This window comes from Canis lupus, chromosome 5, assembly GCF_003254725.2.
Source record: "Canis lupus dingo isolate Sandy chromosome 5, ASM325472v2, whole genome shotgun sequence".
Lineage (NCBI taxonomy): Eukaryota > Metazoa > Chordata > Mammalia > Carnivora > Canidae > Canis > Canis lupus.
In genome coordinates, this window is record NC_064247.1 from 78430688 (window position 1) to 78458646 (window position 27959).

The window sequence follows — 27959 nt, forward strand, 5'->3', positions numbered from 1 at the left end:
GTGTTTGTCTATAATGAATAAATAAATAAAATCTTAAAAAAAGAACACCTGGAGAATTGGTAGTTAGTTGCATCTAGAGACTTGATCATTTCTTCTTATTTTTTAATCAAGGTAACATTGTGAATGACTACTTACTTCCATAAGTAGTCTCAAAATGTTTCTTTTTGCTTTCTTGGTGGTATAGAATAGTAGGGAGTAAGGTAAACAGTATTTATGTTTAGAAATGAGCATGCCTTTTGTCTGTTGCAGGATTGAGTCAATTAAAATCAGGAATTTATCAGTACATCATGAACTTCCAATTCCTTTAATTCTGTACTGCTGTTGCCCTGTGTTTAGGTTGGTGGTGTGAGTATCAGGATTTTTACCTCAGTGTTTTTCCTCTTCCATTGGGCTTTCAGCTGCTCTACTGTATGTCTACACAATGAAAAGAGTCTTTCTAAAGAAGGAATCCTACTGTTGCTCATCCCTTAGTGGTAGGTTCATGGTGGAAGCAGCGAGGGTTTTTCTATTGTCTAGGTTCAGACTTAGTTTTAGGGAGTCCCTGCATAACTTGGAAGAAGTTCATCAGCATTTTTGCTCTTTCTTCTTTTCCTTTTGGCAACCAAACTCTACTTCGTCATATGTATTTGGCCCTGAGCAGGAGTTTTCTGCTTCCTCCTCCTTCCTTCCTGCATATATCTGCTTAATATAGGATTCTGGGCCCAAGGTCTTTGACTGTCCCTGCACCAGGGATGTAGGTTTTTTTTTTTTTTTTTCCTTTCTACCTCTTCCTCTAGCCACTTCTTGCCTGTGACTTGGGGCAAAAGTCCTCTTTAATGCTTTTACTTTGGAGTAGAGAAGGGTCTGGGGAAGCAGGCAAATGCTTAGTGCTTATTTCTCAGTAGCAGTTGATTTTCTCCCACAGGTCTGTACTAGTTTCTTCATGTGGAAGGGTTGCAAGTGAATCCTGTCACTTGGCCATTAGCATTCTGTTAAATTTGTAGTTGGTTTCTTTCTCCTGTGCTCTGCTGAAGGCAAGACAGTCGTGAGTCTTCTATCCTTGGAAGGGCTTGTTGTTCTTTGGAACCCAGATTACTTTATTGTTATCTAACTCAACTCTCTAGTAAACTCAAGAAAAATAATTTTGTAGATAATCCATTTTTTTCATTGTGTGGGAGTGAGAATCTGCAGCTTTCTACATTTTAATGGGAAGCAGAGAAAAAAACTTCATTTCTTTTTGAATCTTAAAATTTTTCAGTTTCCACTTTTCTTAAAGGATTTTTGTTTACACATCCATTTTTAAAAATTAACTTTTCTAATTTTATTCCAAGTTATCTGAATTCTGATTATTCTAATGTTCTTTTATATCTAGTATCTTTTCAAAAGTTTCCTTTTGGCTCATCTTGAAATGTTAAGCTGCATAATGTTCATCTATTCATGGGTGTGTCTTTCATTTTTTTATAATTACTTTTTATGGGATTCAACTACCATCCTATCTTGTTAATCATTTTTTTTTTTTTTTTTTTTTTTTTTTTTTTTTTTTTTTTTTTTTTAGATTTTTTTGAATTTTTATTTATTTATGATAGTCACGGGGAGAGAGAGAGAGAGAGGCAGAGACACAGGCAGAGGGAGAAGCAGGCTCCATGCACCTGGAGCCCGACGTGGGATTCGACCCCGGGTCTCCAGGATCGCGCCCTGGGCCAAAGGCAGGCGCCAAACCGCTGCGCCACCCAGAGATCCCTTGTTAATCATTTTTATGTGAAATTAGTTTTCCTGAACTTTCAGGAGTAGATCAGTTGGGATACCTTTCTTAGTTTCCTGGATCTAGCAGTCCCTATTACATTATTTTCATGAAGTGTTCAAAAATATGGTCTCAAAAAAAAAAATATGGTCTCATACTAGGAGAATTCTTGTGCTCCTCACTTTTATCTTGTGCTCCTGCTTGCTTGCACATTAGCTGTCTCACATGTTCTTTCTCCCCTCTCATCTTCCCCTCCCTATTATCCCTGTCTTGCTCAATTTGAATTATCTCAATCACCATTTCTTCTCATTGGAGTGTTCTGTCTAAAAGGAACTGAAATTCCAGTCCTTTCAGATCTTACCTTGCCCTGTTCCTCAGGTTCCTCACCTCATAAAGCATGCAGAACCTCTCCTAGTTTCAGCTGTTCTCATGAGTACCTATTGGCTATTTTAGGGTTTTCTCTATACTCAAGGTCATCTGACACTTCTCAGACACTTACTGCTAATGCCATGTAGCACATGTAGCTTTGATGGTTTGTTTCTATTCATATTTTAGGGTTTGGGAAGGTATTTAACACCTGTTTTTTGTTTGTTTGTTTTTTGGTAGATCTTGTTTGTGGACTTGGGTTTTGTTATTCTTAGTCATTCGGTTTTCATGGGGGTAATTATGTGAGATTTTAAAAGTTAGCTTCTATTAGAATTTTCCCAGAATTTATTTATCCTCTCTTGAATGGTAATTTAGCTGGATATAGAAATCTACATTGTTATTGCTTTTCTCTCAGCACCTCCTGGCTGTGGTTCTTTTGTCTCCTTTATCTTTTCTTGCTGATAAAAAAAAAAATCTGCTCACAGGATAATTATTTTATCTTTGCCAAATAATAAATGTAAAAATTATAAAAGCCACCAAGGAGAAAAATAGCTTACCCATTACCTATAATTTCACTGGAGTGTGTCTCAGTATGGACTTCATTCATCCTCAGTACACTACATGTACTTTCAATCTGAAAAGTATTTTTCCATTCTGAAAAATAACCATGTAACTGTTTCTTTGATTGTCACTTATTATTGAAATCAATTTCTATATTTTTCATATATAGTACTTTTTTAAAAAAGATTTTATTTATTTGATAGTGAGAAAGAGAGAAGGAAAGAGCACCAACAGGAGGAGTAGCAGAGGGGGGAAAGAAAAGCAGGCTTTGTGCTGAGCACAAAACACAGGGCTCAGTCCCAGGACCCTGGGGTCATGACCTAGTGTGGAAGGCAGATGCTTAACTGAGCCATCCAGGCACCCCCATATATAGTACTTTTATTTTCTTGGTTATACCTGCTTGCTTTTGTTTCATAATTAGTAGTTAATGGATCATAGGCCATTAGATTTTAAGTAAATCCATCTACTGACTGTTAAGTTCTTGGTTATCTTGGTAAATTTTTTTCATGTGATTTAGAATTTTGATTTGGGTACTTAGTTTTTTCCCCCTCACATATCTTTTTATATCCACCTATCCCTCTATAGTGGCTTTGCAGTTGCCTCTGCAGTGGCCTTAAAAAGTTTGGTGAAAGTTACCCATGAAATATTCTGGGCATGCTGCTTTTGTGGGGGGAAAAGGGGATGTTTACTTTTATAGGTCTTTGATAGCAATGAATGTTTTAAAGTTATATGGGATACTCTATAAGTCAGACCCATCCATTAAGAGGAACTTTAAAATCTGCATCTTTTTTTTCTATACTTCATTATATTGCATTTATACATAACTTATGGAAATATCTTCATTGGTATGAGATTTTACAGACAGAAAAATCATAAAAATATTCCATTTATCTTTTTTTCTAATGAGTAAACCAAAGAAACCAGCTGGTGAAAACTGAAGGCAAATTTCAGACTTCATAATTATTTAATTCTCTCTATTAAGGTTATTTTTTAAAAAATGTTATTTATTTATTCATAAGAGACACAGAGAGAGAGGCTGAGACACAGGGAGAGGGAGAAGCAGGCTCCATGCAGGGAGCCTGATGTGGAACTCGATCCCAGGTCTTCAGGATCCCACTCAGCTGAAGGCGGTGCTAAACCACTGAGCCACCTGGGCTGCCCATCTCTATTAGGGTTATATTCTGATGTTCATTCTGGGTTTGGTGTGAGGCCTGGCTTTTTCAAATGTTCTACAAACGTTTCCATTTTGATTAGAAAAACATAACCGTGTAACTCTTCAAATAACTAATTAATACCTTCCTTCATTTTTTTTTTTTTTTGAAAGCTACAAAGGGTTTCAACTGGTACTTCTAAATTCCTAGGCTGTTTTTATTGCAATTATTTTTTTCTCCTAAAAAGCAAACATTTGCCTAATATAGTTTTTAATCCTGTCCCATTTGATTGTTTCATTGATTTCTATTCTCCTTTACTATCTGCTGAAAAATATCTCCCTTACTTACAGGTTTGGGACTGAAAATTTTCTAGTGTTTTATCCTAAGGATATATAATTTGATCTATACTCATTCATTTTAAGACTTCTCTTCCTATTAAGAAGCATAAAGATGAATATGACTACCCTTTCCTTTATTCATTCTTTAATTTACTCAAATATTAAATGTATATGTAGGATAGCAGGTGATCTAAGGGTAAAACACATGTATGTATCATTGCCAAAAACACATTATGTATGCTACAATAAGGGGTCAGAAAAGGACCTGGGAAGATGTGATGAGAGTCATGGAATAAATAACATTTCTAAGCCTTTAAATGTAGAGGGGAAAGTACAGGGTGTGTTTGGTAGGTAGGCTAGTTTTAGTGGAGTAGATTATTTGCAAATAAATATAGTGGGAATATAGTGGGAAAGATACCCTGGAACAAATATTGAGAGTTTTGAAAGCAAGTAATGAGTCAGCACTCTATGAATTTCATGAATTATGTATTATATGCCCAATTAGAAATAAATTTTTGCCAAAATAACAAACATACCAAAAAAAAAAAAAAACCCACGATTTGAGTTTAGCAAGAATAACTACTTCTAGTTCACTACTAGGGCCTGATTTTTATTATTCCTCTGTATTTGTGCAATGATTTCACCTCATAGTATGAACTACGCTTCCAAATGGATCTCTTGAGCCACACTTAGGTGTCCTAAAAAATGATCTGAGTGAAACAAGACAGTGAAATGGAAGTGTTGTGGTATTTTTTCTTTTTCTCTTTAAAAACTTAAATAACTTTATGAATAGTGATAGCCCTTATAGTTAAAAGGGAAGACCTAAAATAGTGTTTTACCATCAGAAATATTTCTGCTGCCATGGGCTGACTTTGAAACTTTAGAAATGGTTTTCCCATTCTATCTGGCAGTATGGTATGGCAAAAAGTGGCTAGAAGAATTTGTGTGTTTACCTACCCTTCTTCCACTTGTGATTATTGTGATTAAGCAAAAGGATGAATAGGTTACAATCCTTATCCTCAGAGTGATTCAGTACCATGTCATGTTCAGAGAAGTCTGCTGGGGAAATAAGACTCCTATGTATATCAAACCTTTTGGGAAATTTTTAAGTGTAGGTAGCACTGTAGAAATGTATATAGGACTTTGCTTGCATATATCTAAAAGCTAAATTTGACTTTTGCTTCCAGCTGAGATGGAGTAACAAAGACCAGACTTACCTTCCCAGCTGAAACAACTAAAAAGACAAGATAAAATACATGAAAGAATGGTTCTCCAGTCACTTAACGTTACACAGTGAAGGACAGTGATTGCTGAGAGATGAAAAATAAACAGGTGAGCCCTTTGATTATTCCCTCTTAGTTTCTTGAGAGTTTCTAGGCCACAGCACAGGATATGGAACCTATTCCTAGGTAGAACCCAGCAGACTGTGGCTTAAAGAAATAAAGCTGATCCTGGGGAAACCAAAGCAGCCAGAATTTGCAGGACACAGTAAAGAGAGACCTCTGGAGATGTTTACAGGGACCCCAACAAGTATTCAGAAAAGTGCTGACCAATGCTTGCATGTTAGGAAACTGTGAGACAGAAAGGATTAGAGGGAGCCACACCTGATGCTCACACAGACTGGTAAAGTTCACATTTTTTTCCCATGGGACATTTGAGTAGAGTTCTCAGAAAGGGTCCTTTTCAGTTGTGGGAAATAATTAGCCCTCAACTAAATAGTGTTTTCATTCTGTCCAGCAAAATTTAAAATGAGATCCAAAGGCATCAAACTGTTTCCAAATAACTTAAGTACATCACATAAAAAACTGGAAATTTATAGGAATACAAAAATATTTATCCAACAAAACAAATTCACAATGACTAGGATCTAATCAAAGAACACCAAATATGCAAAGAGGCAGGAAAACACAACTCATAATGAGGAGAAAAATCACTCAATTGAACTGATGCAAAACTTATGTAGATATGAGGATTAGAAGAGGATGACAGTAAGGCAATTATAACTGTTCAAAAGTTATATAGAGACATGGAGGATATTAAAAAACTCTCAAACTTCTAGAGATGAAAACTATAAGATATGAGACATAAAACCACACTGGATGAGATTAATGTCACATAAAGAAGAAAGGTAAGTGGACTTGAAGGCACAGCATTGGAAACTATGGAAAATGAAACCCACAAGAAAAGAGTAACCTCCTGTCCTCTCCCTAACCCCTCTCCCCAATGAAACCAGAGCATCAGCAAGCTACAGGTTAACTTCAAATGGCCTAACAGATAATTGCAGTCCCTACAGGGAAGGGGGATAGAAAAATTTTTTTGTGGAAACAATGGCTGAAGAATTTCTTTCTTTCTTTCTTTCTTTTTTTTTTTTTTAAAGATTTTATTTATTTATTCATGAGAGACAGAGAGAGGGAGAGGCAGAGATGCAGGCAGAGGGAGAAGCAGGCTCCACGCAGGGAGGCCGACCTGGGACTTGATCCTGGGTCTCCAGGATCACGCCCTGGCTGAAGGTGGCGCTAAACCGCCAGGGCTGCCCAAGAATTTCCATTTTTGATGAAAGGTAATACCCAAAGATTCAAGAAGCTCAACAAAACCCAAGCATAAGAAACAGAAGTAAAACTACACCAAGGTACATCAAAATCAAAACATGATGTGATAAAACTAGTGATAAAGAACAAAATTTTAAAAGCAACTAGAGAAAAAAATTATTTAAAAAAAGGATGACAGCAGATTTCTTATTGGAAACAATTCAGATGAGGCATCAGTGCAGCAATTTTACAGTTTGTGAAAAAAAAAACTAATTCAGCTGAATACAAGTCAGATTTTGAAAATTATTCACTGGCAAAGTTAGAACCCTATAACGAATCAAATGCAGACACCTTATAATGAAATCTTATCTATAGGCAATACATCAAAGTACATTTATAGGTTATTATTCTCAGAGAAAAGGACAAATCACTCACCATCTTCCATAGCTTTTACTAGTCCTCTCACACCAATATCACTCTTTTATTTCCAGTACCATCACTGTTTTTTAAAAATGAAGGAAGTTCACAGATGGAGCTATACCCACCTACATCACTGATAAGTTCTTATCTGCAGAGGCAATCATGGAACATTCTACTCAAACCTTTACTCTGTGCTAATTTTTTTTTTCACTTGTTCCCATGCCTCTTCCAGATATTTATTTTGTAGTTTACTAGAATAATAGTATCTTAAAAACTCTTCCTGTGCTTTGGGGTGGAAGAATCCTATTGCTACAGTCCTCTGTGGATACTCTTTCAGTTTTGTCTCACATACAGTTCATTCACTCTCACAGTTTCATTTTAGAAGCTACAGTTTCTAAGCTGTGTATCTGAATCACCTCAAAATAGGCCATGGCAGTGGGCAAATTGTCACAATCTATTCCATTTTCTCTATTCTGTAACCCCGGACATTTAAGCTGCTCACCTGTCAAGGGATGGTAAAGCAGGACTATGTTTACTCTTGCAAACAAAAACAAATTAAAGCCATCCTTTCTTCTAACTGAATTAATTAGAAGTGGGGCACTGAAAGAGTGAAATGCAAGCTCCTGCACCGCATTTCTGTACAGTTCTGAGCAGAATCTCCCTGAGGGTCCTCTGGATCGTCTGAGATATTTATGGACAGGGAAGCATCTGAATAGAAATATAAGGCAAGGGCTTAATGGGACTGATGTATACAGTTGCAGCTCCCCCAACCCCCTGCCAACCCTCTGCGACTTAAAGTAGGACTTAGAAAGCTGCAGTCCCAAGGAACCTACAGCAAAAGAGATGTGGAGTGTTAAAACTGACAAAAATATTAGCAACAGGTATTTGTCACTCAGTATGTACCAGGCAGTGTTCAAAACATTTTTGCATATATTATTTAATCTTTGCAACAATCTTGTGAAACAGGTACCATTATCCTCATTTTACAGTGGGAATAAATAACAGAATCAAGGTCATGGTGCTGGAGCCAGAATGAACCCAGTTAGTCTTTTTTTTTTTTTTTTTAAGATTTATTTATTTTGTCCATGAGAGAGAGAGAGAGAGAAAGAGAGAGACAGAGACACAGGCAGAAGAAGCAGGCTCCATGCAGGGAGCCTGATATGGGACTCGATCCCGGGTCTCCAGGATCACGCCCTGGGCTGAAGGCGGCGCTAAACCGCTGAGCTACCCAGGCTGCCCAAACCCAGTTAGTCTTGACTCCTGAGCCCACTCTCTCAGACACTTTTCCTTAGTGTCTCTCAGGAAATAGTATGTGGGTTGTGTAGGGGAAGAAGGAACACTGGACAAAGGCTAAACATATGGTTAATGCCTTCTCCCCTCATTACCTCCCTACCCTGAACACCTGTGATATCACCCACTTTGCCTACCTTATAGATCATTTTGAGGAACAAGCGAGAAGTAATTTTACAAAAGTACTTTTCATGTATCATGCAAATATAAGGTGTTATAGAAGACATCCAAAAAATAGTAACAGTTGAGGGAGCTCAATAAACAGTAGTGTACAAAGAATAAGAAAACAAGAGCAAGTGTCAAAAGGAAGTTTTTGGCATTACAAGGACACAGAGAATATTTACTGAAGCCTACCTCACTTGCTACTCTAAGCTGCTTCTTTGCACTGATTTCTTAGTCCAAGATTGAAACCGTTCACCTGAAAGTTCTTATTCCCATGTTAAAGGACTCATAAATCCGATTACATAGTCTCTTTGTTCCATACAGGATAAGAAATGAGGCAGTCATAAAGGATCAAGAACAAATTTATTTTTGCACCTATAATTTTTTTTTTTTTTTGCACCTATAATTTAAAACCCCAAGATAGACTGAGAGGAATCTAATTGGCCAAGACATCTTAAAAATATGTGCCTCTAATTTAAAAGAGGATGAAAAAAAGAGGGAGGGAAGAAGGAAGGAAGGAAAGAAGGAAAGAAAATACCCACCTTTGCTGTGAAGTAAAAAGTAATGGAAAGCTGCCTCTACTTTAATGGCCCTGAGAGCACTAACTCCTTTACAAGTTTTACCAGAGCCTTGGCTGGTCCACCCCCAGCAGTAATGTACAGAGACTGAGTGAGAGCACATGTGTCCTGCTGTAATTAAGGCTGCAGAGCAAAGCAGCAGGTGCAAACTTCTCATCCTTCAACTTGACTCTTAAACTGCTTGTGCTCTTGTAACTTAAAGTCTAAACTTGTTAAAAGTGAGATTTGGAAGGTCATTAGTCCATAACAGGAGCTAGGCACTACAGACATTTCTTTAAAGCAAAATTAGAAACAGCTACCTAACACCTATCACCCGTTTTAAGATGTTGCCGTTTCACATTTTCCGGGTGTGTGTGTGTGTGTGTGTGTGTAGTACTATTAATTCCAAGGAGATTAATATCCACATGAGCATGATATTGAAGCCAGATTGGAAGCCTCCTTTTCTTTTAAGAAAAAGCTTTTCTAGTAACCAAGTCCCTTGCCCAAACCCCTTGCAATGTAATTCAGGTGCTTAGAGATTTTCTGATACAAAGGGCTCAACCATCACTAAGGTTTGGTCTTATTTTGTTAAAAATTTATCTGTAGAAGAATTGTATTGTAGTTACAGTCCTCTAAAGAGCTGAGACAGCAAAACTTCTCTGCAAAATAGTTCAATTTAAAATGTTTCAGTGTGATCCTGCCAGATCCTAAAATAATTATAGCTTAGAAAGGCAGACGTGGCTTTGGGTCTGAACAGTTTTTATCATACTGTACCTTTCTGTGGGGTCAGAAGATCAGTGACATAACTGTGTGCCAAGAAAACATACTGACATAGAAGCCTTGTGCTTCTGCAGTAACACCCAAAAGAAAGGTACAATGTGTCGGGAAAGATCAGGGTTTTATTAGGGATAGTGATGCTACTTGTTTGGCATAGAGGTTCTAGCATCGGCAAGGGAACCAACTTTTCCTTTCTAAGCACTAGCAATGCCTCTGCCAGTTGTAGAATTCTCTGACATTTTTAGCCAATAGGCTCATTGCCTCTTGAATTCCTGCTCCAGGAACTAAGAAAAAGACTCGGTTGACAATGGCTGTCAGATGCAATAGGAGAGGATTTCATAGCTTAACTCCTGAGGTAGAAAATACCCCTGTTGGCCGAGGGCAGATGCTGCAGACCTTGCAAGGACATAACTAGCCTGCAATGCTATCCAAGCCCAGCTACTAGAGTTTTGTAAATTATTTATCAGCTGTGACTATAAATTAGAGATGAATGGAAGGCCTTTGAGCCTTATCTTGGATATAGTCCTTATTAATGAATTTCAGGCATTTTGTGCTGTTAAGAGGTTTTTTGTTTTTTGTTTTTTTTTGTAAGAGAACGGAGTATTCTCTATGTAGGAATGACTAACATTATTACTATTTTGCAGACTATTCTTATCTCAAATTCCATAGGAAAGGTAGATGTAGTGAATATTACTTAGTTCAACTTACCTTTTACATCCTTCTGTTAAAAACATTGGATCCAATTCCCATCTCAGAAAAGTTTAACTTACCTCTCTTCCGGCCACCAGCAAAACTAACTTGCTTGTGGTTGTACCAAGTGTCCAAGATTTTCATATAAACATTTGGAAAAAAAAAAAAACACACACACACACACCATTAGGGCTGAGGGTCAAATACTATCCAAGTTGTCAGGCTTACCCTTCTCAATGAAATAAGCTGAGAAGGGTATTTCATTGAGAAATGAATGAAATTCATTCACCACAGTGAAAACCTGCTGCACTTTCATGAACACCAAGAGATGGGAAACACATGGACATTTAGAAATACTAAAGAGCTGTGTACCTTGGAATAAGTATATGCAACCTCAGGATACTGTTTACATTTTGCCAGTCATCGGTCTCCTTTCTCACACATGCGCACACACACACACAAAATCTGATGGCATAAGACAAGAACTTTTGCTCATATTTTTTTAATGTATCACAATGAGCAGGAAACATACTTGATGAAATATTTTCAAAGGAGTATATTCAATTACCATCTACAATCAACTTAACTATGACAACAAAGTTTTTGTGACAAATTTTTTTTTCAGTTTGAAAGTTCCATGTGGTTCTGTTTGTTAGTCTCCATGTATTTTGGTACAGTTCGAGATCAGCATTGTTACAGTAACAAAAAAGCTAACAAGACTACATTATAGAAAAACACCAAGAACATCATTTTTGGTTTCACTTGCTCTATTTTTTTTTGTTTTTTTTTTTGTTTTGTTTTGTTTTTTGTTTTTTTGTACATTGCAAAGGCTGTTCATATACCTCTTCACCTCAGGGTCACGTTCATTTATGCTTTCTTTCCTACCCAAACTTGCCCCCCTCCCCCCCCAGAAAGTAAACAAACAAAAAAAAACTAGTCAAAGCTTTGTTTCACAGTGGGCAGTATCTCAGCGCCAACAAACAACCAACTCAATTTATGCTTATATTTAAAATGTTTTAATTTAATTTATTTAAAAAAAATATATGTCCATGAACATCAAGTGCACTGGCTTGGGTCACTGCCTCTCTCTCCTGCAACTTCCTGCCATGCCTGATAAACTCAGGTTTAAACACATGCCGTCTGTTTTACTTTATTTTCAATCATGTAAAACTTTGGCCACATTCATCTCTTTAAATAACTTTTAATTAAAAAAAAATTCCTAGACTTCAACTTTTTCGTGTGTGTATGTTTGTGTGTGTGTTTCCTTCTTAAGTTTCTTTTTGGAAGGATGGAGGAAGGATGGTTGAAATAAATTCCATTTGGTGGGTTCATATGGTGCCATGACTGAATGGTGTCAAGTGCCAACCCACACTTAGGAGTTATTTGGGGGGGAAAAAAACCAAACCAACCAAAACATGAAGTGTCAGTAGAGGTGAAGAACTAATTTAAAAAGTGAGTTGAGATATCCTATTCAGCTACCTACTATGCAACAGACAGGAGTTAAATTCTTCTAGTGAGACCAATCTAAACAGTTGAGCATTGTAGTGAATTCATGCTTTGTAAATGATACCAGTCATAGCCATAGTGGATGTCAACCCACAAACATCTAACTAGTTCATATTTGGCTTCTAATTGTCACCATTACTGACTGCTTTGCTACTTCTGAGTTAATGCTGATAATTTTTTTTTTCTTTTTTGAGTGAACATATATGTGGGTGGTAGAGTTGTAGAGGAAAGCATCAAATGTGCAACCCACTCCAGGATGAAACAATCACATAACCCCTCTGAGAAACACTGGTGGGTGGAAGCATGCTTAGCCAATCTACCCAACCACCTTGCTGTTGCCAAATATACCCACAGGTCAAGGCATGGCTTCACAAAACACTGACAGTCACTCCGCCGCACAGAGGGAGGATGGCATAGTAGCTCAAAACAAACAAAAAAAACCCCACCATTGTGGAGGGGGTGGCAAAATTACAAGGAAATGAACTTAAAGTTGAGGGAGGAGGGAAAGGGATAGAAATTGCACTAATACCAAGCAATATCATTTTTAAAAACAAAGTTTTCAGAAAAAAAAAAAAAACCTAGCAGAATTTGACAGGTAAAGCTAGTGTTAAATTGTTAATTGGTATCACATAGAGAACCAAAAACAAAAACAATTTTTTCTATATGATACAGACACAGAGTAACATACAACAGTTAAATGGCAAAAAATATATATATATTTCATAGAGTTACAAACGATAAAATAATGGAAAACAAAAAACTGTACAACTTTAAAATTTAAAAATGTTCATCTCAAACACAGGGAGAAATACAAGAATTCTTGTTAAAATAAAACAGCTTGTTAAAACAGCAAATGTTCTTTGTGTACTTGTTTTTGACACCTTATGCTACAACTGGATATTGGTATGAATAGTTAGATGGTATTTCTACTTAAAAAATTAAAAAAAAGAAAGGAATTTGCACTGTGCATCAGCCTAGTTAGAAATATATACAACAGTTCAGGATCTACTCTTTCATTAAACCAAAAACAAATTCATAAAAATAAAATAGTCCCGGCTAAAAAAGAGGAAAAAAGAAAAAAAGAAATCCATTTTCAGATCTTGGAATGCTCCAGTCTTTTGCAAAGTCGTTGAGTGGCTTCAGCACTGGGGAAAGAAGCCTGAAAGATGACCAATGGAACCTGCATTCACAGTCTTCAAAGTTCCCTTTTGAAACATAAGGAAGAGAATGAAGGGGAGAAGGATTTCACACTTTTGGGGGTAAGGGGAGATTATTTCTGTTGATGTTTGGCTATGAAAGTGAAACAGCAAAGCATCTATTTGTCTCCAAAATCTACGTTTTTAGCAGCACAAAGTTTTCCTTTCAAAGTTCAGATCGTTGTTTTAAGATGAGAAAGGGTGTATGTTGCGTTGTGTTATGTGTTACAGGAATACAGATATTAACATAAATACAAGTGCCTCACATACGGTTCCTTTTTTGCTCTCTGTACATTGCTATCTGCTTCTTTGTTGGCTGCACTCTGGATCACTCGCCGCTCAGACTGCCTAACACAAGGACAAAACTTTGAAGTAAAAAATGTGTCTTTTGGTATATGGAATTGTCATTAACAGTTGCCTCTCTGCTTGCAGAAGAAGCACATAACAACCTGGGAATCTTTTGTTTTACTCTTTCTTTTATTAAACTAAGTCTTGTTTGTTTAAATCAGAAACAAATTCTCAAGTAACAAGAACCCTTTCCCTTTTTTCTGCATCAGCAGTGAAAGGGTGTGTCTTTGGATTTTATTTAAAGCATGAAATTTCTTTTTCTGAGAGGAAAGAAAACAAAAACAAAACCCCTAACCAAAAACTTTTTTAGAAAGAAAAGTACACAGCCCAATTACACAAACCGAAACAAATGCTTTAGTTTAGGAAAAGAATATTTGAAGCATCTACCAAACAAGGAAGAAAAGGAGGGATAAAAAGAAAAGCTAAAGGAAGGATAAATAAAAAATAAATGGCACAAGGCTTACAGACATAGGTAACTAGAATTATATGCCTTTAAAAAGTTTCAACTCCCCAACCAAAAATAATCTGTGAGGATCCTAATGACCCCTAGAACCTTTTGAAATTCTTTCTTTAGTTTTATAAAATAATTCTGTAGCTACCCTCTAAGAAATGAAGGCAGCTACCTTAAGTGGGAGATTATAGGGTGGGAGGAGGAAGGAGAAAGTGGAATTAAGGGACAAAGGGGAGAAAAGCTTAGGCGAATCAACGGATTGCAATCTATCTGCTAGGAATGAACAAGACAACATCAAATGAGGAGCTGTCAGCTGGACCATACAAAAAGCTAAATGTACACAAAAGATTTTTTTTTCCTTTTAAATCTACCATACTGCTTCAGTTCATTTCCAATGCAACAATCTACTCAACACCAAAAATGGTCATATCTATCATAAATACAGAAAGTTTTTAAAACTTATTTTTTTAAGCTACAAGTCCTCAACACTCTGTGTGTGGGTTGTTTTTTTTTTTTTTTTTTCTGAAAGTGGGAGTGCTTAACTTTTCCCCTTGAAATTGGCTTCAGCAGAAAAGCTATCCTTTAAATCCCCAGAAAGCTAAAGCAGTTCACATTGTTTTTCTCAAATACTTTCTGCCCGTTTTTAAATTAACAAAACAAAAATCTTTTCTGGAACAAAAAAAAAAAAAAAAAAAACTGAAAAAATAATATATTATAAAACAATGAATCTGAAAACAGAACAAAGTGTGAGCGATTGACCTGAGAATAAAAAGACATTACATTTCTTTTTTTTTTTTTTTCTTTTAGCAAGCCATTGGTATCTGAATGCTAAGATAGCAAGAAATTTAAAACTGTAACAAGGTGGACTGCTTTCCCATACAGTGCATGCCGGGCTCCTCTGTGCTATCAATGTGGGGTATTTATTGAAAAGGGGGCAAATATACAAGGGGTTTAAGCTCCAAAGACATTAGGGAGGCCCTGCGGACTTCTGTTTCCCAGACCAATAGTACCTTCAAAAGGACACAATGTAACAGGGTTAAGGGTTTGGTTTTTTTTTTTTTTGTTCTTTTTTTTTTTTTTGAATATTAAAAGAAAAAAAGAAAAGAGACAAGAATGTAAAATCACCGGCATAGATAGGTATATGGGAAAACAACCCACGCTTTTTCTTTTTTTTCCTTTTTTTTTTTTTTTTTTTTTTTTTTTGGTTAGAAGCTTTGGAATTGCAGTTAGTCTATTTTTGAAATTGGTTTGTTATTAATCTTTTTATTTAAATTCATTTGTTTGTATTGTTCATCTTCAAAGCTTACAATCTGAAGGTGTCCGTTCCTACACTGGTCAGACCACTGTCCTTGGGGCAGCTGGGGTCTTTGGGCCCCTCCACCGGGCTCGCCGGTCCGTCGGACTTTTGGCTGAGATCCGTGTCAGACTCCTCCGAATAGTCGTCTGTTGGCATCGAGGGCTGAACCCCTGAGGTGCTGCATGAACTTGAGGTAACCGTTGAAGATGAGGAGAGAGGAGGAAAAGAAGGGGGCTTCGCGGCCGAAGCCCGGGAGACCACTTGCGGCCAAGACTTCCTGGAGGCGTGGGGGGAAGCGGAGGACGAGGAGGGGGCGGCGGCCGACGGGGGAGGGGGGCTGTCGTTTGAGTGAGCGGCAGACTGCGAGGTAGATGCGGTGCTAGGATCGGGGAAGCAGGCAGAGTGAGGTAATAAACTAGGGTGCTCTTTGGCGTTTCTTGCTGCTCTCGTGATTGTTCTGTGTTTGTGCAAGGCCGACTCGAGATGTTGACTCAGAGCTTCCTCCCCACAGAGCGCGCTCTCGCACGCCAGGCAGTGGTACGAGCCGCCGCCACCGCCGCCGCCGCCGCCGCCACCAACGCCGCCGCCGCCGCCGCCGCCGCCGCCGCCGCCCGTGGGGACGTGAAGCACCATCTCTTGCAGGTTCACCACAGACTGGCCGAAGAAGCAGAGGGACTTCAGGTGGCTCCTCGCCGCCTCCTCGTCACCGAAGCCCGCCTGGCACTTGCGGCAGACCAACTTGTACTGCACCTTTGGAACAATGAAGGGGTCGTAGAGGGAGTCCGCACTTTTGCTTTCTGCTTCTGGCTCTTCGGGGAGTTTCGGCAGGAGGGGGGACACCTCACGGGGTGCGTTTTTCTGCTCTTCTGGTTTGGGGGATTCTTTGGCAGGGTCTTTGTCTGGGGAAGCAGCCCCCGGGGGGACTGGGGTTTGGCTTGCTTTGGGCTGCTGCTGCACTTTTTGCTGCTGCTGCTGCTGCTGCAGTTGCCGCTGCTGCTGCTGCTGGATCGCCTCCTGCAGACTCTGCTGGTATTGCTGGTACTGCTGCAGTAGGGAGCCCGGGGACAGCCCCATCAGGGCCTGCGACAGCGCAGGGCTGTAGGGAAACAGGCCCTCCATGCCATACATAGGCTGCAGGTACCCACTCTGCAGGGCGCCAGGGATCTGGGGGGCATAGTAAGGAGAGAAGCCTGGTACAAAGTAAGGAAGGAACTGGCTCGTGAGCAACGCTGTGGGGTCCGAAGTCAAGGCTGCCTGGAGGGCCTGCAGCTGTGCAGGGTCCACTGCATACTCCATGGCGGGCAGCGGGGCTGAGATCGTGGCTGCGGCCGCTGTGGGGGCATCTCCTTTCTCCTTCTTGGGGACAGGAAGGGGCTCCCCTTTCCCTTTGTGTGCCCTTTCCTTCTCCTTTACCTTCTCGCTGTCTTTGTCCTTGCGTTGCTGTTGCTGCTGTTGCGGTGGGAGCTGTGGTGCGGGTGGTGGCTGAGCTGCGGGCGGCGGCGGCTGCACCTGTGGCTGCTGCTGCTGCTGCTGGGGTTGGGGGGGTTGCTGAGGGGCCATCGCCATGGTGGCTTGTGCTGGGGTTGGGGAGCTCAGCGACGCTGAGGACGGTTTATTTGGTAATCCAGATGTGGGGAGGCCAGGGGAAGGAACTGTTGTGCTGGGCAGACCCATCAAGTTCGGTTTAGGAGACGTTAAAGCTGAAAGAAACGAAGACAGAACCATACGTCAGTCTGGGGTGCTGAGGATGAAGCTCAAGATGTTTTTACTTGTGTCACTGGCATGAAGTCTGAGATCTCAAGGTTTAAAGTTGAAAGATCCTCTCCAAACCACCATTTTCAGTAGAGGGGTCTCACCAGGCTCAGGGGAGGATAGCCTTATACTCTATGATCAGGGCCCAATCCTGGGTCAGCTCCCCTAGTTCCCCTTTCAGTTAAACAACTTCTAACACCTTCCTGCCACACATGCCACACCCACTAATTCATATGTTCTTTGCCCAGTTCCCCAAACTAGGTGTTTACAGCTGGGACATTTGAACCAATGTCCTTCATCAAAGCTCCACAGAAACAGTATAGCTAAGAGGCCCCACCAGAAGAAGTTGTAGAGGACAGAGGTAACTGGAGAAAAGAACAAAAGCAAGAAACCTGACCAAGCCCCAAGACCACGTGAACAAACACATGTGCCTCTCTGGTCTCCACTGCTATAGTTGAATGGATGTGTTAAGAGGGCAGAGAGGAGGATGAACAATGGGAAGAAATAAAAACGATCTATTCAGGGAAAACTGTCCCCATTACCTAGGCTCACCTAATCTGCACTTTAACAAATCTGTTGAAAAATGTAACCGTGTAGGCATATGAATCTAAAGTTTACTGGAGAAATGAGCATTCGCTCTTCCTACCCATTGGAATGACATACAGATGCTTGAGAAACCACCCCCAAGAAGAGGAGAAAAGCAGTATCAGAAATGGGAACAGCCCAGTGTGTTGGCACCAGTGCTTCCTAAGACATCACGACCTACTCATACTTATAGGTAGTAAAGGTTTTTGACCAAGTCACCAGGCCCGCATGGGGTAGATACCCATCTGCAGTCACACTCTGCTTATAAAGCCTTCACTCAGCCCAGAGCTTAATATCCATCCTCACTCATATTTCTCTCCTACTCTGAGTGTTTTGTGCCAGGTATGGAAGACAGCATTGCTATAGGTGCATCAAGACTAGCAAGGTGGGGATGCCTGGGGTGGCTCAGCAATTGAGCATTTGCCTTCAGCTCAGGGCGTGATCCTGGGATCCAGGATGGAGTCCCACATTGGGCTCCCTGCACAGAGCCTGCTTCTCCCTCTCCCTGTGTCTCTGCCTCTCTCTGTGTATCTCTCATGAATAAATAGATAAATCTTTAAAAAACAAAACAAAACAAAAAGACTAGCAAGGTGGTGGTGGTGGTGGTGGAGGACAGCAATGTGGGGCAGGGAGACCAGATGTGCTGAATCAGGAGATGCTGGGAAGAATTCACAGGCAGTGGACCTCAGAACATTACATTCACCACACTTAAGAAACTAGACCGTATTCATCCCTTCTTTGGAGGGCATCAAAATGTAAAATAATAAAATTCCACAGCTCCTATTTCATCTGGACCACCTTCTGCCAAAAACTGGGGTTGTGGGGGTGTGTTCTATAACATGACACTGTCCTTATGAGAAAACACACAGAAGCCTAGATATGCGTGAAAACAATGCTGACTTCACACTGGTGCAACATTTAAAACCCCTCAAACTTCAGATGACGAGGACAAGGTTGCCTCAAGCTGCCAATCCCAGAAAAATAGCCGTTAATGTTTGGAAAGCGAAGGGGGATGCCTCCCTTGGCTTCACAGAGCAGCATTAATTTACTCTTTCAAAACAGCAGAAAAGGGCTACTGAAATGAAGTCATCCAGTTTCCTCAATGCACAGACGGAACTGAAACCACAAAGAAGTATGTGACTCAGAAAAAGCCAGTAAAGGTTCACTGGTTAAACTGGCACGTACAAGATGGAGAGCGAATGGATTATGAATTCAACAACTTAGGACATGGCTCTCTCTCTCTATGTACTTCTAGGCAACAGGCCTGCTCCATATTATAGGTTGGAGCCAGACAGAGCCAAAAGATCAGTGAGGCAAGGAGAAAACATCTAGAGATTTCTCCATCTCTGTGGCATCAGGCTTTCAGGAGAAAAATCCAGGTCAGAAGGCCTTAAACTGACTTCTGTATCTTGAATAGAAGAGAAAGGAATGGTTAAGAATTATTTACAGAACCCTTGCTATATTTACCAACTTCTGTATTAGCCATATATGATGTAGTAGTAGCTCAATATATTCGCAAAATAATTCCGTGGCCTCAGTTTTCTCATCTGCAAGATTATCACTAATAAGGCATCTCATCCCCGATGCCTGACATGTGCCTCTGGAGTCAGACTGATGCTGTAAGGATTGTGTCTGACACACAGCTGCTGTTTGGCCCTATGCCCACCCACTGACTGCATGGAACCTCAACTTCCCATAATATATGGTTGTAGGGACTAAATGGAAGGTCATATGGAAAGAGCTTACCATTGGACTTGACATATTAAATACAAGTTCCTTTCCCCATTCCAGATCCAGCGCTCCTGCGAGCTGTGGTACAGTCAGGTGGTAGTAACTGGGGCACACCTGGCTGCCTCTAGTAATTAAGAGCACACCTTTCTATCTTGAGTCCACTGTTAGTGGTCAGAACCTGAGTAGCACTAAACATATACCTGTTGACTGACTGGCTCATATTGGGTGTTGTGGAAGGAGCACATAGCACTGGGAGCCTGGAGGCCTGGGTGGGAGCTCTGGCTCCTACCCTAGCTTGCTGAATGGTCTTGACCTCTCTGGCCCTCAGTTTTCTCATCTGTAAAACAAGGGGAATAGATCAGACATTCTAATTCTAATTTTTTTTTCACATTATTACGAAACCAAGCCCTTCTGCCAAGGTCCTGGGTTGCAAAGGCAATTCAGTGCCTAGACACGTTCCATAGCTTGATTCTTGCCTTATGTCTTGTTGGCTTTAGCAGAATTCTGTGACCTTACTTGCCAACAATGGTAAGCAATGACTTACACATCTTAACCTTTTTACCACTTCAACCCCTGAGAATGGGGACACATTCTGAAGGCAAGGAGGCACTTGAAAGGCTCTTGTTTGGTTAAAGTACAGTGGTCAATGCAGGCCCTGAGTGGGATGGGGGAGGGGCATGACTTCCTAACTTCCGCCTAAGTTTCACAGGATCCTGGAGGTCCAGTTTAGGAAAGACAGCTGGCTCCAGAGAAGAGGGGTGACGGCAGAGAAGGAGGAACAAGAGGACACAGGAAGAACTATCAAACTCCCTATTAATAATAGAAAAATAAGAGTACCAAGTATATGACTGAATTAGGGAGCTGGGGGGAGCAAGAAAGAGATGGGCAAAAGGAAATGAAGGGGTGACTGAAGATCCTAAAAATGAGCATTAATGTTTTTTGTCTGTCTGAAGACTCAGAACCATATTGCCCAATACGAGATTCCTAGTCAGTGCATTCGAGTACAAAGTCTCATTAAGAACTACTGTAAACACTGTTGTTCTGGCTAGGGAAGAAGGCCAGGAGTCAGGATCCATCTATGAGAGCTTCTTTGTGACAGCAGTTCTGGCAGCACAGCTCTCTAAAAACAGGGGCAGGGACCACAGGTAAGGACAAGGACTTGATTTAAGTTCTCTTAAACCAGTTTCCATAGAGCACAATCCAGAATTAGCTAGGATATTCAAATGCCTTCTATTTTCAACAAATATCTAGAGGGGATTGGCAGTTTCACAAAGACTGACTGAAAGGGTCTCTGCTAGAAACCGCGTTCTTGAAAACACCCCAGGATTTAGGACGCCAGGACCCTCAAGTTCTTCCCTGTAGCATACACCCTGGTTGTTACTGAACATCGGGCAAGAGAATAATTTCAGAGCAGACTGTTCCAACCAGAGGATCCCATCCCTGAGACTGGGAAGTCCTAGAACCATATACACCACAGCACTAGGGAGACTCGATGAAAGGGACCAGAAGTTCTGTTGCTGTTAGAAAACCTGAAAGGGAAGCTTCTTCCTATCTGTCCAACATTCAAAGGGTTTGGGTGGTAGCCAGAGAACAGAATGCTAATGGGGCAGCAATTTAAATGCTTTAAGAATCACCTGGAACAAAACCCACCTGTGTTGGATGGAGTAAAGCCTGGCAAGGAGGGGCTGTTGAGGCCGGGGAGCAACACAGGTGGAATGCCCTGGAGCGCCGGGTATGCTGTAGGAAGGTTAAGAGCCTGAAGAGGGGCATTGTCAAACATCCCTTGCTGCTGAGCTGCCAGTCCAAGGACCTCATTGGCCTTTTTAATCCGGTCCAACTCTTGTTGAGCCATCAACTGACGTACAGTGGCTGGGTCAAAGTATTCTTTCTCCTTGTCCAACTGGCTTCCAATGGTGTCTTTAACTTTGGAGATATGCTGTTGGGAAAAGATATGGTCACGTACAGACAGCCGAGCGCTGTACTTGATGCCACACAAAGTGCACTCTGTTTTCGGTCCCTCGTAACTTGTTTGGTTTATACCAAAATGCTTGGCCATGCTTAACTTGGACTTCTTCTCTTTTGCCCGGGCATTCTGGAACCAGACCTGAACAACTCTCTTTGGCAGTCCAATATCATTGCCCAGGACCTCACACTCTAGCATGGTGGGTGTCCTGTAGTCATTAAAGCATGACTTTAGGACTTTCAGCTGCAGATTGGTCATTTGAGTGCGAAAACGTTTCTGCCCTGGCCGATCCCCACTGTCTCCAGATTTGCCTGCTGACCCACTTGCACCAGGACTCGGGGAGCAGGGGTCTGCAAGGCTTGAGGTTTCACTGTAGTCCACTGTACCTTCATTGTCATATTCCTTGCTGTAAAAGCTTGGGGCTGGGCTGACCAGACCAGATGACAACCGATCTTCATACTCAGACATTGCCATCATAGCTGCTTTGGTCAGCCCTTCATTGGGTGCAGAAGAGGATTTGGTTTCAGTTGCTATTCCCGTCGCACTGTCATTATCTGCATTGCCCTCATCTCCAGTAGTGGTATCAGTGATTGCTGTGTTGACAGAGGAACAGTCGTCATTGTCCAGCTTGGTTTGGTCAAAGTTAAGATTAACTGAGGACATGGAGGGGCTTTCAAAGTCTTCAATCCCTTCCACCTTGATGGAAGAAGGACTAAGAAGAGTTCTGGGAGACAACTCCATGGTTTTACTCACAGGTGAGAGGGGAACACCTTGGGCATCATTACTGCTTGGGGGCAGGTGGGAAAAGCTGGCTCCATCAAAAATATCTCCTTTCATCTGGAGTCCCCCATCACAGTCTAAAAGCATTGCAGACAGAGTTAGGTTGTAGCCAGCTCTCTTGGCTTCGTGCCAATGACGGGACCGGATATGAGCCTCGAGGGCAGTCTTGGCTTTGAAGAGTGCTCTGCAAAATGGGCATCTTCTATGGGCCTGGGCTGGGCCCACAGCCCGGAACTGTCCTTTCCGTTCCCGGGCTCGGGTATTTTGAAACCAGACTTGTACCACACGTTTCTTCAAGCCCACCTCGTGCGCAATGTGATCCAACATCTTTCGAGTTGGATTGGAGTCTAACAGATACTTTTGGTACAGAATTTCTAGCTGTTCTGGCGTAATAGTTGTCCTCAAACGTTTGTCTCTCTGGGGTTCTTCTCCTCCTGTTCCACTGTCATTTTCTCCAGGGCTCGCACTGGCCTTTTCCTCCAGCTTCCTCTTCAGAGTGTTCATCGTGGAGGTTGGAGTTGAAGGAGAAGTGGCCGAGCTGGCTGGAATCTGAGGTATGGCCCCAGAGAGCAGCTGGCTCGCCAGGAGTGGATTACTAGGGTCAAACAGCATGAAAGGCATATCCAGTGACCTGTCCAAAAACTGGGGGTGGATGAACTGGTTCTGTGCACTCAGGAAATGAAGCTGCTGATGCTCCTGCCAGTGCTCAAACGATGGAAAGGCCAACTTACATTGGTCGCACTGGTAGGGGATTAGCTGAGGAGGTAGGTTTGCCAACTGTTGAGGAGTCGACGTGTGGAGGGGCTTGAGGGGCAGGTGGGAGAGCTGAGAAGGACTGGGGCTCGATTGGGGTAAGGGGCACTGAGGTGGGGGTGCTTGTGGAGGAGGCTGTGGTAACGAAGTGGGGGAAGTGAGCTGTGGGAGCTTTTGCTGGGCTGCGCTGGTCTTCTGCTCGGGTTGGTCTTGCTGCTGCAGCTCTGCCTTTGGTTGTCCTTGCTTTTCTTGGGTTTGGTTTGGCTGTGCACTGGGAGGTTCAGACTGCTTTGGTTTCTCATCACTCGCCTCTGTTTTTGAACTAAAAGTGGCCAGTTCATCAGCCTCTGCCGTGAGCTGTAAGAAAGCAGAAGAAGCTGTGTTGGCTGATGGTGCTGGGGCACTGTAAGCCTGTGAGGGCATTGGGGTGCTGCAGGAGGAGCTGGTAGGTGTCAGGATTTCCATGGCATCCATGGAATCCTCATTTTGGCTGTCATCCTGCCCCTCCTCATCCTCATCCTTGTAACACAGCTTCTTCTGATGCTTGATGAGATCAAAGATGCGCTGAAACACCAGGCTACATTTTTTGCACTGGTAGTTCAAGTTGCTTGTTCGAATATACCTATCATTTGTAAGCTCACGCCGCTCTCCATCTTTGCCCTCCCCCTGATTCTCATAATTTTTCCTGGCCTTCTGTCGGGCATTTTGAAACCATACCACTATGACTCGGGTTGGAAGGTTCAGTAAATTAGACAGTTGCTCAAATTCGTCATCCTTTGGGTAAGCATTGGCATCAAAGAAGTCCTGCAGGACCCTCAGCTGGTAGTCAGTAAACCTTGTTCTTGAAGACCTCTTGCTTCCCCAGTACTCCTGCTTCTGAGGTTCTGGCGAAGGGGGCCGAGAGTCGATCTTGAGCTCCTCCAGGCTGGTGATAGGAGGATTGCTAAAGTTGTAAGGGGAATCCTTGTTACGCTGCCGCTCTTTGAAGAGGGTGTTTCTGAACCAGTGCTTGATCACTTTCTGGGGCAACCCAGACTTGTCTGCCATTTCTTTGATCTGCTCTTCACTGGGGGAGTTGTTAATGTCAAAATACTGCCGCAGGACCCGGAGCTGGTCATCCGTGATCCTAGTGCGAGGCCTCTTGTTTTGCTGTTGGAGGAGGCTTGGATTGAGCTGATGCTGGTACAGCTGGGCTAGATCTGCAGGCAGAGGCTCCACAGGTCCAAGTTGAGGGGGCAGCTGAGCCGGCAAGGTCTGCAGTGGCATCGTCTGCATCATCAGCGGTGAGAAGATGGGCAGCTCCATGGGCATTGAGAGTTGGGTGAGTGGCACGGATGGCTGGGTCGGTGCAATCGTGGGTGAAGTGATGGGTGGGGCTGATGCAGGGATGGCTGGCGTGGAAGCTTGCTGAGGTGGTGCTGCAGGAAGAGGGGGTGGAGGAGGTGGTGGGGGAGGTGGTGGCGGTGGCTCTGGAGTCTGGGGCCTTAGGGGGTACAGTTTATCGTAGTGCTCTCGGTACTGTTTAGCAAATCTCTCCAGCTGTTTAAAGGGAAAGTAGTTTTGATGAACGTGCTCTTGATGACTCTTTAAAATCAAGATGTTAGAAAACAGCTTGCCACAGGAGTCACACTCAAGCTTTTCCAGATTCTCTCCCTGCTCAGTCTTCCCATTCTTCTTCTGCACCTTCTGCTTGTTCTCGTTGTACTGAATGACCAGCTCAAAGCCAAAGTTCTCCAGCAGGGCCTTGGTGGCATTCCCTCTCGCATCTGAGGCGATGCGTGGAGGGAGCATGGAAGGCTCAGAACTACCTGCTGGTGCCAAATCTTTCTTCTCTTTCGCCTTCAAGGCATCTGGCAGCGATTCCTTGGGTCCTAGGTTGCCCTCTCCCACCTCGGCACTGTCCTTCTCTCTCTGGCTTTCTTTTTCTTTTTCTTTGATGATCAATTTGTTTTTCTTTTCGGAGTGCTGGCTTGGCTGGAGAAGGGCAGAATGACTCTGGGCCAGAGAGAGCTGGCTTTGCTGCTGCTGCTGCTGCAGAATCTGCTGGTGGCTCTGTGGTGGGATCTGGACCTGAGCCTTCAGGTCATCCAACAGGCCCGGGCCTGTCCCCGTCAGTGTCAGTGCCCCGCTGGTCACTGGCAAGCTCACCTCAGGGTTGAGCTGGAACTCTGCGCTGGGGATGTAGAAAGGGAAGAGGAGATGCTGCTGCTGCTGCAGTTGCAGCAGGGTCTCTGTGGTCATGGGGAAGTGAGGAAGCAGGGTGGGGTTAAACAACTGAGACTGGATCAGGGCAGCTTGCTGCTGCAGCTCCTGCTGCAGATGAGCCTGAACCTGAGCCTGGGCCTGGGCTAGTGTCTGTGCTTGCTGTTGCTGCTGCTGTTGCTGCTGCTGCTGCTGTTGCTGCTGCTGTTGCTGCTGCTGCTGCTGCTGCTGCTGTCTGGATGCAATCATATCTGCTAGCTTCTTCCGATTGGCCTCCTTGGGCTCTGAAGGGGAAGTGATGTTGGCACCAATGGGATTCCCCAGGGGCGGCATCCCTACACTTTCAGTGGGCACTTGGCTCAGTAAATTGGAGCTTGGAGTGATGCCAGCACTGCTCGGGTTGGTGGTGGTGAAGGTGGTACTGCCACTAGTGCTCACAGGACTTGGGGTGGAGGAGCTCAGGGAGACACTGCTGCTGTTCCCCGTCCCATTGCTACTGCCGCTTGCAGCCTCCAGCTTGGCTGCTCGGGCCTTAGTTTGATGCAGCACGGACCGCATATGGATCTCCAAAGTGGAACTCTGGCTATAGGCCACGTTACAAGTGTTACACTTAAAAGGTTTGTTGTCTGGGCTGCTGGTGGGTTCTGGCTGGCCAGTTGCCGATTCTTGAAGGGCTCTCTTCAACTTATGCAGGTGGGAGACAGAATTATAGTGCACTAAGAGGATATTCTTTTGAGTGAAAGATTCCTTGCAGACAGTACACTTGTAAGGGCGAGAAGGGTCTAGAAATTTCTCCATGGTGAAATTGGGACCTTTTCTGAAAGGTAGAGCTCTCTTTGGCTCTGAGCCTGAGTCTTCTTGTACCGACCCAGAGTCACTGCCTGTTGGGCTCTGTTTGTCTTCTAAGTCACTCTCTTCCTCCTTGTCTTCCTCAACAATTATGGTGTGGTCCTCAGCCAGGGTAGGGTCTCCCATTGCCAGGAGGTCCCCATTGGCCAGAAGGCCACCATAAAGCTGCTGGATGTCAGCCTCACTCAACTCCAGGTGGCTTGTCTCAAGGTGTTTTTTCAGAGCCTGAAAAGTTCGGAAACTACGCTGACAAAGACAGCACATGGTGGCAGCTCTGATCACATGGTACTGAGAATGGAGCTGCAGCTTTTCAATGGTCTTGAAAGCCAGGCTGCATTGATTACAGCGATACTTGTACACATGGCGATCGGACACAGGCAGCTGAGGCCTCTTGGCATGAACCTCATTGAAGTGCGTTTGAAGAGTGGCAGAAGTTTTGAAAATCTGGTTGCACCCCTTCTTCCAGCATAAGAAGCCTGAATCTTCTCTCACAGAGCCTGGGTCAGCAGGAGAGGGTTTCAAATCTCCGCTGTGCTCTGTGCTTACAGAGGGCAAGATGTTCTTTCCCAGATCCTCTGAGGTTTCTGTAAAAACAAACAAAAACAAAAACAAAAACCAAGCCCAATGATAAAGAAGGCTTTGTTTCAGGATGTCACCCAGAACTATCTACCTAGCAAGTCCTCATGAATACAAAATCTTATAGTAAGGGAAATACCCAATTGGAACACAGACTCTCCATAAAGCCCCCTAGAAAGAGTGCATATTATAAGCAAATGCACATGAACAGAGGGGACTAAAGGAAATACAAAAGTTTCCTTCATAATAGGTCTGTATCATATGGTCTTTACACACCATTCAGTTGCTTAATTCAGAATCTTAAATTTCTCAAGAACTGTGATCTTAGACTGGATTCTCCTTTAACATGGACTTGAACTATAAAATATGTGATTTAATGCTATCCTAAATGGTGGGGAATTTAAGATAACTGCTGTCTATTGTAATATAAGAAATTCTGGAATATGTTTTTTAGCTTATTTTGTTATAATATTACTTTTGACTATTAAACAAACATTCAGTGGCCATTAAAATACATCAAAATTATTTTCTACAGTGGTATCATCATTCTGACCCTTTTAAAGTCAGCTGTATCTACCTTCTAATATGGACAAATTATGGGGGAAGGTGTGGGGCAGTAGTGGGGCTCAAGCCTTCCCTGTTTAAATCTCAGCTGCTGACAAAAGGTGAAAGATGTAGGAGAGCCTCTAAAGTGGAGGCCTAACGACCCATCTAGCTAGGAACCACCATGGGGCACCAGCATCCATGTCTAAAACAATGTTCTTTCCAAATGTACTTCTATGCTAGAGCTCAAGGCAATCCCAGAAGACTCAAAGAAGAACTTTGTGCAGAGGAAGCTCCTGGAGAGAGACAGCTAAATCAGTGCCCTGAAATGCCTCCAATGCTCTAGAAGGTCTTAATAATTAAGTCCTCAGAGATGGTGAGTCATGGCTCTATTAACTGAGTCTCTGGTTATTCACTCCCTAAATGTATAGTCTGGGGGGGAACAGGTGTCCACCAAAATCCCACTGGCTCTCACCTTATTTTCTTTCCACTTTCAACTATATAAATAGGGTACAAATACATGCCAAGAACCAAAGTATAAAGTAGGTGACACCAGTGCCCCTCATCTCTTAATCAGTTACATTCACCTTAGGAGGACTGTAAGGATTCTTGGCACTCTTGCTCAGTGAATATTTTGGCCCAGTATTTCATTTTGTTTCCATTTCTAGGCGTCAAGAATGACACTAACCAGGCTGCTTTCCTGCCTCTTCCAAACTGGAGTTCCCGTCTCGATCTGGAATAGCTGCTGGGAGAAACATGCTGCTGGGCATCACCATCTCAGGGGTGGTCACCTGAGGAGTAAGAGGCAGAGAAATATGGAGAGGAAAGAGACACAAAATAGGGAAATGTGTAAAAATTATTTAATAA

The 27959-nt window shown here is 42.5% G+C and overlaps 1 protein-coding gene and 1 long non-coding RNA gene across 25 annotated transcripts in view; one reads left to right on the forward strand and one right to left on the reverse strand.

Moving 5' to 3' along the window:
* Window positions 1-5322: 5322 nt before the first annotated feature.
* Window positions 5323-27899, forward strand: LOC125752105 (uncharacterized). The gene is made up of 3 exons (XR_007410987.1): window positions 5323-5468; window positions 27336-27468; window positions 27761-27899. It is a non-coding gene; the product is annotated as an uncharacterized LOC125752105 (long non-coding RNA).
* Window positions 11047-27959, reverse strand: part of ZFHX3 (zinc finger homeobox 3) — a 525132-nt gene continuing 508219 nt past the window's right edge. For 23 of the 24 annotated variants that reach the window (XM_049110732.1, XM_049110739.1, XM_049110734.1 and 20 more), the window contains 3 exons: window positions 27781-27883; window positions 21077-26557; window positions 11047-17058 (listed from right to left, as the gene is read on the reverse strand). In XM_049110732.1, coding sequence (XP_048966689.1) covers window positions 15365-17058; window positions 21077-26557; window positions 27781-27883 — 7278 coding nt within the window. In that variant the 3' untranslated portion in view covers window positions 11047-15364. Of the gene's footprint in view, window positions 17059-19626; window positions 19764-21076; window positions 26558-27780; window positions 27884-27959 lie in introns of all 24 variants that reach the window. The other variant, XR_007410986.1, reaches the window with a different exon arrangement.